The sequence below is a fragment of the Argopecten irradians genome, chromosome 6 (assembly GCF_041381155.1).
Source record: "Argopecten irradians isolate NY chromosome 6, Ai_NY, whole genome shotgun sequence".
NCBI lineage: Eukaryota > Metazoa > Mollusca > Bivalvia > Pectinida > Pectinidae > Argopecten > Argopecten irradians.
In genome coordinates this window covers 26,138,456-26,154,100 of record NC_091139.1, presented here as the reverse complement: position 1 = coordinate 26,154,100, position 15,645 = coordinate 26,138,456, and the positions used below count along the sequence as shown (strand labels likewise).

Genomic DNA, 15,645 nt, shown 5'->3' with positions numbered 1-15,645 from the left:
TGGTAATGACATCTGAAATAATCTCTACTGATAAACTACCACTTTAAAGAATTATTCCTAAATGAGCCTTAGTATGCTTTGCCTAATGCCATCAGAGGCCGTAATGTTATCAGATCGGAGACTCAAAGCTATCATTGAATGTCATATAATCCTTTAACAGTCGAGATTTTCTGATATAGGGCTTAAGATATGGGTTTCATTTCAGACTGGTCAATAAGAATTAAATCCAAATATTTAGAGGTGAATGGCTATAATAACAACAATTGTGACATCTAGGCAGCTGTGGCCGAGTGGTTGCAATGGTGTTCTGACCAGAATATTGTTAGTCCTCCATAACTAAGCAGAAAATGAAAAATATTCATGAATTTTTATTTCCCTGATGTTTTAAAGATTCCCCATTTATCATACTGTAACAGAAAAAATGTAACACCCAGAGAAGGATTCAAACCCTGAACCTCCAAACAATAGCCAGATACCCTACTTTGGCTACCTAGGTGCATTACATATATATGGTCACCTCCAATCAAACATCTCCAGTTTCTCTGCGATAACTACATCTCGAACACACACTAAAATCTATATCATCAGGTGCACCTTGGAACAGAATAGAGAAAATAGAGCAGATGTCAGACTGGGTTCAAACCTTGGACCTCCAAACATTTAAGCCAGATGCTTTTATAAAGTACTAAATGAGCTGTATTTCAGTGAATGGTATATATATATATGAAGATGGTTCTAGTTTAATCCTGCTACAAAACTATATTTGATATTTTTTTCAAGTGGGCAAAACTTCATTTTGTATAATTGTACTGCAGATCTCCTTGTGTTAATTTTGTAAATCATTCCTACCATTATCAGTCAGCTGAAAGTAGAGAGAACCAGAGGCTACCTCAGTCTATAAATGAATAGATACAGTATTGATTTAATGTGACTACCTACTGCTATATATAAAAGATTCTGTGAATCAAGGTACAATTAACTTCCCCTAATCTCAAAATCACCAGGAATCGTATAATAAGCAGCATTATCTATAATTAACGCCATTTTTAGTGTATCCATTCATCTAAACCTGTTGGTTACAGTCTAATGTTACCAATCAATCAAGTAAGCGAAAGATGAGAGCGTACAAACATTCATATGAACATGACTTGCACATTTCTCGTCAACAGGTACTATAACATGTAAATGGCAGGTGTTAACATGTGATTATGTAGGATATTAACGAAGCTATATATATTACAACTGTACTTTTATAAACCAGGTTACAAATCAAGTTTGTTTTCACTTAAGGCTGTTGCCAAAATCTATGATAAACATGTGTTGATACTAGATGATTCTGACCGAAATGAATACTTTGAAAAGAGAAACGAAATCTATTTGATAACACGAAAGAACAGTTTTTATCCATAGCAAAAGTATTCGAGAAAGGAACAGATATACTCCAGCGTAGCAGGAACTGATGCTGGAGAGCTCGGAATGTAGTTTGTTAGACACGATAGGAGCTCATCTTGATTTGAAGGACCTTTTACATATATACAATGGGTTGAAAATAGAAAAGATCTTATACAAAATTAAACAAAGGAAATTGTCTTTGCGGATTTATCCCATCTTTTGATAACAGAAACGTGATGGTAATTTTTTCGGATATAATTCATTCCTTGATTTCAATGGGCTATTTCTAGCGTCAACAATCTTTCAGACAATTAATATATGACCATTATCCCTCCATCATAAGTCTGGGTCACGATTTTGAATCCCAAGTGGGGTAATTGCCAGGTTCTGACTGCTGTTCGGTGGTTTTTCTCCAGGTACTCCAGTTTTCCTCCACCAACAAACCTGGCACATCCTTCCATGACCCTGGCTAGGATGTTAAACTTAACTAAACCCAAACCAAATAGCTTCATCTATTTACTGTGAATTTCTCCCTCTGTATTTAGGAATTAATAGGTCCAATGTCATATGATATTTTATAATTTAAACACCAACAAATCTTTAAAACACCCTTGTTGATGTCAAATTACCAAAATTGTACTTTGAAACCTCCTTATTTAAACCTCCCCATGTTAATCAATTTCACACATTTTTCTTATTGCTGGAAATCTGACTACAATTTTGATTTTTGTCATAAAATTGTTGGGTGGGCCTATCTAAGCAGACGGCATACCAATACACAACTACAGGTCCAGCTCTGTCTGGTTTTATACACAGCGGTGTTTCCTGGGTATCCCAGCCCCCCTCCCACCAGGAAACCTCTCTCATTACCCACACAAATGTAAACTATCTCTTTAGAATAGACATTTTATGTGCTATAAGGTTCCCTATCATTTTATCTGGACCCAGGTAAATTACACCCTCTCTGAGAAACCATAAATACAAATTATTCCCTTATTTTGATCCTGTGAAGATTCGACCCCTTGGTGTTAAGGTGGGTAAGTTTCTTTTTAGTATACACCCTATATATTTCATGTGTTAATATAAAGATGATCCATTACGCAGATCAGCACAACGGAGAAAGAAGATTTTGTCTTCTCAAAAATCATCATTATCTTCTGATAGATGTACGAAGCCGATGGTTGAATCATCTTTGAAATTACAACTACTACAAATGTAAAGGCACCTAATGCCCTGAAGTACACAGGAAACTCCAGCTTCAAATATCCAACATAATTTTGCCAAATCCAGATTAGTACATTCGACTATTAAGACTTTTATCGACTACTATGGTATTTCATGTGCGATTTATGTTTACGATTTTGATGGTAATGTTCGGTTTACAAGGCTCAGATCAGCTTTTCTAACTCTTTCAAGATTTTGAAAAGCACACGCTCTACCTTCTTCACACAGGATATATCAAATTGTATCTGTTTTAACTGTAAATTTTAATTGAATTTGAAATTGAACTTGAAAGCATTGAAACAAACATTTCTATCTTAACGACATCTAATTGTCTATAGGCAAAGGAATTATATGTCGAAGGTGCTGATCTCTAAATAGATTAAGAAATTTCCACAGAGCCTAAGATTTCTAAATATTAAATAATTAAGAATGATTTAAACTCTTAGGAATCAGATTTTTGTGACAAAATGTTTCAGAAATATTTGAAGGTTTAATTTATTCAGAATATGATTTCATAGTATGATTTTAAAATTGATAATTTCAACGTAAATACCATGCATGGCATAATCTATGAGAATGTACAAAATGTTTATCAAAGCTAGAACTTAAAGATGCTGCTTTTACTAAACCAAGTTATTTCCTTAAATTCTTATCAAAAGTGCACGAAGATGCAAGTTATCATAAGATTGAAATTCAACAAATCATAATAATTAAACAAAAGAATGAGCTCCTTTTGCATCAATTCGAATTAAATTCAAATGAATCAAACTTTACCTTTCAATAATCATGCGCATATTCCTAGACCAGTCAGTGTATAATGTGATGAAATAATGTGCATTATTCAGAAGGAGAGAAAAAAAGGTTAACATTCTGGGATGTAAACAATATACCACAAAGACTTCACCTGAATTCTGTTTAAATCAAATTGGTTCATCAAGCATTATACCTAAGTTAAATACATCTGAATGCTTTATCATTTGTAGTACAGTTTGCTCCTTAGAAACTGTAACTAAATTCATTAGTCATCAAGGCAATATGATGGAGCCATTGTCTGATAAAAAACAAAAACAACAAACCAATTATTGAAATGTTTCACAAATTGATAGCTCTAGGATGGTGTATTACTCAATGAAAATTCATTTGACCCATTCTGTCGTCTCGCAGATCCAAATCACTGTAACGATAAAATACAAATGCAGTACTGGTATAACAAACTTTAATTAGCTAAAGATAATGTTCTAGATTGCTGAACAAAGTTAAACTCATATGGAAATTGACAAGCTTTCCAGTTAATATTTAAATGGCACTAACTGCAAATGTAAAGTTTAAAAAAGATTAAAATGTCTGTTAAAAGCGCAGAATTCAGGAAGCGATAGCAGTTCCCTAAACATGTTGATGCCATTTGTTTCACCCTCACAAATTGAGTTTAACAGTTTTGATATTTGATAATTAGAAAAGCTAATTACTTTTAATAGTCATAATGTTGATATTGAAGTGAACTGTAATTGAATATATCTTTGGTTATTATAGTTTCAACTGTAGAGGATGAACCATTAAGTGGAGTACAAGTTTAAGGTTGTATGTTGCTATAAAGAGGGGAAATAACCCATGTAAATCTTTGTTGAAGAAATCTAGAGAACTGGTTTAAACATCCTAAATATGGTTTTTGGTGGATGAAAGCCTGAATTCTCAGGCAAATATCACAAACCAATATTTAGTATTCAAAATAATTTAAATTCATCTTGAATTAAATCTTACAACAGATACAGATTGTACATATTGGGACAGGGGTCAATTAGGCACTATAATGGTCAGCTTTGAGACAACGATTGTCAAGGTCATACTATAATTGATAGCTTTGAGACATCAACTGTCAAGTTCATATCATAATGAACAGCTTTGAGACACCAACTGTCAAGGTCATACTATAATTGACAACTTTGAGACACCAACAGTCAGGGCCATACTATAATTGACAGCTTTGAGATACCAACAGTCAGGGCCATACTATAATTGATAGCTTTGAGACATCAACTGTCAAGTTCATATCATAATGAACAGCTTTGAGACACCAAATGTCAAGGACATATCATAATGGACAACTTTGAGACACCAACTGTCAAGGTCATATTATAATGGACAGCTTTGAGACACCAACAGTTAAGGTCATACTATAATTAGAAGCTTTCAGACACCAACAGTCAAGGTCATGCTATAATTGACAGCTTTGAGACACCAACTGTCAGTGCCATACTATAATTGACAACTTTGAGACACCAACAGTCAGGGCCATACTATAATTGAGACCGAGTGATCTTAATTATATTTAGCTATATTTGTGCCCAATGTAAACATGTTAACCATTCAATATTATGTAAGGTATGTCTTGTAGATGTGATATCACAGAAAAATTAGCTAACACCAAAATAAGTACATAAAGACAGTGTATCTCACTCCTAAACAAACCAATCCACACCACGATCAGCTCACAAATCTACAGTAACAATGTACTAGCCATATACAAACACATAACTATCACCTCCACTCACACTTTCTTACTGATATCCCCACCATGGGCCACATTCACAGTCGATTCTGAGATCACTAAGATTATAAACAGTCTGTTGAGACAGGGGCACATCACTCTGAACCACAGATAGTTACAATACCTGGGACTTACCTGCCTTCATGGGTAAATGGAGCTGACAGGCCGACAGGCGCAAACAGACGTGTCTGTCACCCTAACAACCGAGACGTCATGTGATCTGTGTTTCTTTCTATCCAATCACTCACTGTTTTTCTAGTAGGGATGACAGTTATAGTTGAGTGCCCTTCGCTCCCCAGAATCGGTGCAAAACTAACATGGCCCCTCCCTTCACAAAGTCACAGTTATTACCAGGTAGTTTTACATCCCAAACTTCAAGTGTGGCCTCCCTGAAACCCTCTAGCTCAGCATTAGTAGAAATGTACCCTTATTCATACTTAAGTATTCCCTCTCCAGCACTCAGTGGCTTTCCTCCCAATATTCCTACCTTATCTTCATTATTTTTTCATCCCTAACCCAAGTCCCCTCTCTGCCCCTCTCAAGTTTTTTCTCCATAAAGCACCCCCAGTCTCCCCACCCTCCAAATGTAGCTCCCCCTACCCTTTTCAATATCATCATTAAGTATAGACCCTACCCCAACATTGCATCAAGGTATAATTAACTTCCCCTACCAAAGGTCTATCACCATTCTCTATATATAATATAACTCCCCCCTCCCAAAATCTGACCTCTCCCCATACCACCCCTGTTACAAAGTACACTGCCCTCCCTACCCCAACTCTCCCCTCCTCATACCACTCCTATCGGTCCCCTTCCCCACACCACCTCTATAAGTACAACTACTACTGCCTATCCCAGACCTCCCCTTCTCCACACAACCCCTATAAGTACACTTCTACTGCCCTACCCCCCAAGCCTCCCTTCCCCGCACCACCCTTATAAGTACACTATTACTTCCCTACCCCAGGCCTCCCCTTCCCCCACACCACCCCTATAAGTACACTACTACTGCCCTACCCCCCCAGGCCTCTCCTCCCCACACCACCCCTATAAGTACACTATTACTGCCCTACCCCCCAGGCCTCTATCCCACACCACCACCTATAAGTACACTATTACTGCCCTACCCCAGGCCTCCCCTTCCCCACACAACCCCTATAAGTACACTACTACTGCCCCTACCCCCCCAAACCTCCCTTCCCCACACCACCCTATAAGTACACTATTACTTCCCTACCCCCTAGCCTCTCCTCCCCACACCACCCCTATAAGTACACTACTACTGCCCTACCCCCCAGGCCTCCCCATCCCACACACCACCCTATAAGTACACTACTATTTCCCTACCCCTGGCCTCTCCTCCCCACACCACCCCTATAAGTACACTACTACTGCCCTACCCCAGGCCTCCCCTTTCCCACACACCACCCCTATAAGTACCACTATTACTTACCCTACCCCAAGGCCTCCCCCTTCCCCACACCACCCCTATAAGTACACTACTACTTCCCTACCCCAGGCCTCCCCATCCCCACACCACCCCTATAAGTACACTATACTATCCCTACCCCAGGCCTCCCCTTCCCCCACACCACCCCTATAAGTACACTACTACTTCCCTACCCCAGGCCTCCCCTCCCCACACCACCCCTATAAGTACACTACTACTTCCCTACCCCAGGCCTCTCCCTCCCCACACACCACCCCTATAAGTACACTACTACTTCCCTACCCCCAGGCCTCTCCTTCCCCACACCACCCCTATAAGTACACTATTACTTCCCACCCCCCAGGCCTCTCCTTCCCCACACCACCCCTATAAGTACACTACTACTTCCCTACCCAGCCTGGCCTCTCCTCCCCACACCACCCCTATAAGTACACTACTACTACTTCCCTATACCCCAGGCCTCCCCTTCCCCACACCACCCCTATAAGTACACTACTACTTCCCTACCCCCAGGCCTCCCCTTCCCACACCACCCCTATAAGTACACTATTACTTACTTCCCTACCCCAGGCCTCCCTTCCCCACACCACCCCTATAAGTACACTATTACTGCCCTACCCAGGCCTCTCCCCAACACAACACCCTATACCGTACACTATTATACTGCCCTACCCCTACCCAGGCCTCTCCCTCCCACACCACCCCTATAAGTACACTATTACTCCCTACCCCAGGCCTCCCTCCCACACCACCCTATAAGTACACTATTACTGCCCTACCCCTGGCCTCTCCTCCCCACACCACCCCTATAAGTACACTATTACTTCCCTACCCCAGGCCTCCCCTTCCCCACACCACCCTATAAGTACACTACTACTTCCCTACCCCAGGCCTCCCCATCCCCCCACACCACCCCTATAAGTACACTACTACTTCCCTACCCCCAGGCCTCCCCTTCCCACACCACCCCTATAAGTACACTATTACTGCCCTACCCCAGGCCTCCCCTTCCCCACACCACCCTATAAGTACACTACACTATTACTGTACCCTACCCCTCAGGCCTCCCCTCCCCACACCACCCCTATAAGTACACTATTACTGCCCTACCCCTGGCCTCTCCTCCCCACACCACCCCTATAAGTACACTACTACGCCCTACCCCTGGCCTCTCCCCCCACACCACCCCTATAAGTACACTATTACTTCCCTACCAGGCCTCTCCCTCCCAACACCACCCCTATAAGTACACCATTACTGCCCTACCCCCGGCCTCCCCCCACACCACCCCTATAAGTACACTACTACTGCCCTACCCCCAGGCCTCCCCTTCCCCACACCACCCCTATAAGTACACTATTACTGCCCTACCCCAGGCCTCCCCACCCCAACACCACCCCTATAAGTACACATACTACACTATTACTGCCCTACCCCAGGCCTCCCCTTCCCCACCACCCCTATAAGTACACTACTACTGCCCTACCCCAGGCCTCCCCTTCCCCACACCACCCCTATAAGTACACTACTACTACTTCCCTACCCCCAGGCCTCCCCTTCCCCCACACCACCCCTATAAGTACACTACTACTTCCCTACCCCAGGCCTCCCCTTCCCCACACCACCCCTATAAGTACACTACTACTACTTCCCTACCCCAGGCCTCCCCATCCCCACACCACCCCTATAAGTACACTACTACTTCCCTACCCCAGGCCTCCCCTTCCCCACACCACCCCTATAAGTACACTACTACTTCCCTACCCAGGCCTCCCCTTCCCCACACCACCCCTTTAAGTACACTACTACTTCCCTACCCCAGGCCTCCCCTTCCCCACACCACCCCTATAAGTACACTACTACTTCCCTACCCCAGGCCTCCCCATCCCCACACCACCCCTATAAGTACACTACTACTGCCCTACCCCAGGCCTCCCCTCCCCCACACCACCCCTATAAGTACACTCCTGCTCCCTATCCCCAGGCCTCCCCACCCCACCACACCCTATAAGTACACTATTACTTCCCTACCCCAGGCCTCCCCTTCCCCACACCACCCCTATAAGTACACTATTACTGCCCTACCCCAGGCCTCTCCTTCCCCACACCACCCCTATAAGTACACTATTACTTCCCTACCCCAGGCCTCCCCTTCCCAACACCACCCCTATAAGTACACTACTACTTCCCTACCCCAGGCCTCTCCTCCCCACACCACCCCTATAAGTACACTACTACTTCCCTACCCCAGGCCTCCCCTTCCCCACACCACCCCTATAAGTACACTACTACTTCCCTACCCCAGGCCTCCCCTTCCCCACACCACCCCTATAAGTACACTACTACTTCCCTACCCCAGGCCTCCCCTTCCCCACACCACCCCTATAAGTACACTATTACTGCCCTACCCCAGGCCTCTCCTCCCAACACCATCCTTATAAGTACACTACTACTTCCCTACCCCAGGCCTCCCTTTCCCCACACCACCCCTATAAGTACACTCCTACTTCCCTACCCCAGGCCTCCCCATCCCCACAACACCCCTATAAGTACACTACTACTGCCCTTCCCCACACCATCCCTATAAGTACACTACTACTACCCCAGACCCCCCTCCCACCCCCTTAAGACCTCCCCTCCCCACACCCCCACACCCCTTATAAGTACACTATTACAGCCCTACCCCTGGCCTCTCCTCCCCACACCATCCCTATAAGTACACTATTACTGCCCTACCCTGGCCTCTCCTCCCCACACCACCCCTATAAGTACACCAATTACTGCCCTACCCCAGGCCTCTCCTCCCCAACACCACCCCTATAAGTACACCATTACTGCCCTACCCCAGACCTCCCTATCCCCACACCACCCCTATAAGTACACTATTACTGCCCTACTCCAGGCCTCTCCTCCCCACACCACCCCTATAAGTACACTATTACTGCCCTACTCCAGGCCTCTCCTCCCAACACAACCCCTATAAGTACACTATTACTGCCCTACCCCAGGCCTCCCCTTCCCCACACCATCCCTATAAGTACACTACTACTGCCCTACCCCAGGCTTTCCTCCCCACACCACCCCTATAAGTACACTATTACTGCCCTACTCCAGGCCTCTCCTCCCAACACCACCCCTATAAGTACACTACTACTGCCCTACCCCAGGCCTCCCCTTCCCCACACCACCCCTATAAGTACACTACTACTGCCCTACCCCAGGCCTCCCCTTCCCCACACCACCCCTATAAGTACACTATTACTGCCCTACCCCAGGCCTCCCCACACCCCACACCACACCCTATAAGTACACTATTACTGCCCTACCCCCCAGGTCCTCTGCCCTACCCAGGCCTCCCCTCCCCACACCACCCCTACAAGTACACTATTACTGCCCTACTCCAGGCCTCCCCTTCCCCACACCACCGCTATAAGTACACTATTACTGCCCTACCCCAGGCCTCCCCTTCCCCACACCACCCCTATAAGTACACTACTACTTCCCTACCCCAGGCCTCCCCTTCCCCACACCACCCCTTACCCCAGGCCTCTCCTTCCCCACACCACCCCTATAAGTACACTATTACTGCCCTACCCCTGGCCTCTCCTCCCAACACCACCCCTATAAGTACACTATTACTGCCCTACCCCTGGCCTCTCCTCCCCACACCACCCCTATAAGTACACTATTACTGCCCTACCCCTGGCCTCCCCTTCCCCACACCACACCTATAAGTACACTATTACTGCCCTACCCCTAGCCTCTCCTCCTCATACCACCCCTATCACTGCCCTCCCCTCCCTTGCTCCAGCCATCACACAATCAGCCCTACTTTATGAGGATATCAGCTTACTATACCTGTTCCAGGGGACACTTTGCCTGTCATAAAGGTGGTAGTTGATGACACAATTCACACCCTGTCTGCCTAAGCTTTATGTACTCTGCTACCTTGTTGACACTCTGTGCTTTATAATGACAACCTTCAGAGGTCACAAAACATACATCTACCTCATACATCAGACACAAATGTGGGATGGAGGATAGCGATGACACAAAATCTTCTACATAAACATTGTGTTGACAGAAAATCTTAAACATAAACATTCTTTTTTTTATATGTTGGATTCTAAATAAGTTCTCCTTGTCATCAGACATTGTTAGCTAAGTGTTGAGAACCAGAAACTATAAAATTTATTGTATATAATCTGGGTATCTGATGAACAGCCTCATTTATCATCAACCTAAAGTTGGGATAACAAGGGCTTTTTAAAGAATCTTCATTGATATGCTGTATTTATATGTGAAATGCACCTCCAGAAAGTACATACCACCCTAAAATATATGTTTTTTAAAGAATACCAGTCAGAGAGAACATGACAACACATTTGAACTTTGATGAACTTGCGTTTCAAAGTCAGAGCAGATGAATCCAAAAAAGATAACTCTACCATAGAAAAAGGGGAGATAATTCAAACAAAATTATATCATTAATTTAGTGAAGTTCTGCACATGTTCAAAAAAGTTTTACTTTTTAAAGCATTTAAAACCGGACTTCAGTCAGAAAGTTATTTATATCAAAGCAGGAACAACCCACAATTTGGCAAGCAGTACAAGTATAGCTCTATACAGTATGATTATCAAGTTGGTTGCAACTAGGCAAGCTTTAAGCTTTTGTTGTTGTAAATTTTTAAGTAAATCTTCATAGCAACTGACAGATACCTATGTATCATAATTATACAGGTGAAAGTTGTACAGGTGTTTGTTGCCATTGGTGATGGATTATGTATAGGTTTGGGTACATTTAGGTAAGTAAACTTTTACTTCAAATGTAGAGCTGCTTGACCTCTGATCCCAGAAGCTGTAAGTTGATATAATTCATGACCCCCTATTGAGAAGGGCAATTTCACACCTGCCTTCAAACAAAGTATACACATCTATGACCTACCTGCACCAAAGGCAAAGAAGAAACTCTTATTTGGGTGAGCTTTGAGTAAGCTAATTACTCTCTCTGCCATCCTCTCATTGCGTTTATTTATTAACTCCAATCGGAAGTATTCGTCGATAAGTTTAGCAGTCTCCTGAGCGCCCGGGGGTAGGGAGTTGTTGACGAGGCTGCGCACCTGTGCTGTGTTTTGGTTAAGGATGACAGCGTTAAGATCGCCACAGTTGTAATGATATATAAGTTCATCAGTGGTGTACCTTGTACCTCCCTCCTCACTGGCTCGATACGCCTCGTGCTGCCAAAGGGTCTGGTTCAATGCAAACAGCACCTGTGAAATGGACGGAAAATAAAAATGAAAATAAAAATTCTGTCTACAACTATATCAAAAATATTTAACTTTTCTTTTTAATCTGTCAATTTTTCTTATTGAACAATATCTTGTAAAAGACTCGGTACTGAGATAAGTGTCTATAAGCGACCGCCTCAGTATAACAACACCTCCTTAATAGGACCCTTGTCGTAGGGTGAGTATCAATTGTGAAGTCATTATTTTATAGGAGCAATTCACAACGTTTTCTCTGAAAAGTATGACATTATGCTCGCAAACACATAGTGTCACAATCAATATCTACTCGCAAGGGCAGATAACTCTGTAATATTCAAATACAGAATATTTGTGTAATGACTTTTTGTAATAGAAGAACATTTTAAAGTGTCATCTCCCTGAAGCATACTGTGCATACTCATCCGACTCGCTAAATGTAAAGAGAATTACTTAGCACTTTTATAAACTACGAGTCAGTGACAAGGGAATTTAAATCCTTGTATTCCTAAATGCCACTCCTAGTACCAAAATGTCATTAAGAAAATTACAAAACACATTTTAATTTTGTGATAATACTTTTGGGTATATTTTCAAATTCGTCAATTACAAAACATCTGATGATCAAACCATTAAAAATAAATAAATTGGGATACATAAGTAAATGTTCAGTTATCACTATAAGTTTAATATATTTTGAGTATTATAATGTGGTAAATCTGGATTTCTTTCTTATATTAGTACCAATTTGCCCTGGTATACAGCTATTGCAATTAGCTTGTATAGACCCCATTACTCTTCAACTCTTATCATACTGATCTCATAACAGTTATACCCAATATTTATATCAAATTTATTTTATTAGACCGACACATCTTTGCAACACAATGTTTTTTTATCAATTGTTTCTACAATTTATTTTCCAGGCATGTGTAACATCCTTTGACAAATTCTCTTTTATCCTCAAGTTATTAATGTCCGTGGCTTGAGAGGCGGGCTGAAGATCGGGATTGAACTCAAGGACATCGCAGGGCCATTTATGTAATTTATTGACAGAGAACCATTACGTGTGTCACATTTCATACTTGTCAAGATTTTTTCTTTGATTTTGAGAACTAATCATAATTGAGGGTACGGATCACCATAAAAAACTTTTAATGGTAAAATTTTTTTGTGAAGTGTCAAAGAAATGATTCCTTAGGCAACTTAATGGTATTATACCATGACATTCAGCTAATTGTTTTTCTAGTGATTCAATTCAACAAACAATGTCTGTCTTCGACGGTGATTGTACATGGTTGAAATGTTCTTATATCCATCGCTTCAGAGAAATTATAGCCTCCAGTGTGCCTATAAAGATGATAACACACTTTATGAGAGATTATTATCATATAGAGGAGCACTTAAGACAAATGAATACAGGTAATTTGCTCGTGCCATGAAGTTTAAATTAATTTACCGCGATGTAAATCAACTTCAGGCTAGTTTAATCCAACAGCTAGAAGTACAAACACACAAATAACAAGAATTTTTTTCACATTAACATGTTTTTTCAATATACCAGTATAAGTATTTGCTGGATAAATTACTTTTCAACACTTTAAATCTCATTACGAAAACAGAAGGAAGATTTGTACCATTGTAATCGGGTGTTGCTGCATTTAAAAATCATTATACCGTGTTCAATTTGAGGGGTTGCCCGTGCTGTATACAAAATTACTTTTTATTTACATGCTATGCAGGCAACCATTAGTACAATCAGAAACACTTTGGTAATAGACTGATAGTCAAGTTATTTTACGTTTTCATCCATTGATATCAAATCTTATCTGGTCGATTTATAGCCGATGTCAACAATGTTTAGCGTTCATTCATAAAAGTGTAGACTATACAGGCATAGCAGACGCTACAAAGTGAAATATCTCAATATAAGATATATATACCGGAGATACATTTTGGCCGAAATCCAGGACAGAGTTTTCACAACCTCTCAACATATCTAAAATTAATTCCAAAACAAATAGCACTGTGTCTACTTGAAGGTAATACAAACTAACTATACACTAAAACTTTCGGTGAGATACATACCTACTTTAAGTCCCGAGTCTTTAGAAGCGTTAAGCCCTACTGTCATATTAAACTTTGATGCCATCATACAATACATTAACATTCAACAGCTCAAGCACTCTGTACATGTATTAATACATGTTAAATATGTATTCAGTTTTAATGTGGGAAAACCCTTCAAACTTTAGAAAATATTTTAAGACGCCACATATACGTCAGAGTGTAATAAGTTATGGGAGATCGAGTATCTGAGAGGTTGATGTTTCTATATATATATATAACAAGGTAATTTTGCTGGTTTTTGTTGCAATAAATTTAACGCATCCTGTAAAATGGAATATGATATTTACCCACATTATATAACACTGTAAAACCTGCCTATAGTGACCATCTCTGTATAAAGACCATTCTGTTAATAAGACATCTTCTTGGCATCCATTTTGATCAACTTCAACACAATTTGACCTGTGAATAACGACCACTTGGCTATAAAACCACTTCTTTGTCTCTTCATTGGTCTTTAAAGACAGGTTTGAAAAAGTATTCAAAGAATTTGAAATATAATTTGGGACAAAACTTTGAAATTCTGCTTGATGTTAAGCATAAACCCCTGAAATTTCATAATGGACTGGTCTACCATTTGATACAGAAGATGCTTTATGTGTCTTCAGGGGTGAATGAGTTAATATTGTGCATATACAAGCTGATAAGTACACCAACAGATTTTTCATGAATCTTATTTCAAAATTTCGAAAAATACACCATGACAATTAGACATTGATATAACTACTTAACATTATAATAAGAAAACCAACGACGGTAATTACACAAGTTTTAGGTATCAAATTCTTTACAATGTACTGACAGATATTTGGTCATTTCTTTCTCGAAAAAAATGCTAAGTCATTCAGAGATTAGTACTGTAATAGCAAGATAAAATGAGAAAAAGAAAATGGAAAAGTTAATTTGAAAATTTAAGAGGTTTAAATCAGAAAAATGGACCTCATGCTGTGATACAAATTCAAATGTCTTCAACATTTATTTTTTAAGCTAATGATGTGGCATGTAAAGTGAGTCCTGTTGATTGAATGACAAGCTATTTATGTTTAATATAGATGTCTTCATTCATGGTACCAGGAGTTAATATGCCATTCAATTAACCCCAGACTAATAGGATAATCGGAGCCTAACAGATGTTACATTAAAGAACATAACACGATTCATACAAATTTATATACTATTCCCCCCTCCACCACCACACCTGAATGCAACACTTCAGAATTAGATCCCACCATCTGTATTTTCTTTCAACACCTTCATCTTGGAATCTTGATCAGTCTGATTATAAACTACACTAAACTCATTCACCCCTATAGATACATTTGGACTCTTCTAATTCAAAGACTGAATTAGTTGATAATGAATTTTCAGGGGTGAATTTATCATAATAAAAGGTGTGACATTCTGCAGTTGAGTTTGACAATCCTATCATCATTTTTATCATTCATCTCCTTGATCTTGTCACTTCATCATAATATCTGTCCATTATCTATATTCCTCCTCTGATCATCTTTCAACATCCTGTCTTCCTTTTCACTATCTTTTGCATCCCCCCTATCTCTACATCATACTTATTCTGCATACTGACAGAAATGATATGATCCCTAACTTGATCCTTCCTCCCAATTTCCCTTAGTCTGACC

At 40.9% G+C, this 15,645-nt stretch overlaps 1 protein-coding gene across 1 annotated transcript in view; it reads right to left on the bottom strand.

The window, feature by feature from the left end:
* The window catches only part of LOC138325461 (metalloprotease TIKI2-like), a 99,116-nt gene that overhangs the window by 30,362 nt on the left and 53,109 nt on the right, over window positions 1–15,645 (bottom strand). The window contains exon 3 of the mRNA XM_069271140.1: window positions 11,557–11,881. Coding sequence (XP_069127241.1) covers window positions 11,557–11,881 — 325 coding nt within the window. The remainder of the gene's footprint in view (window positions 1–11,556; window positions 11,882–15,645) is intronic.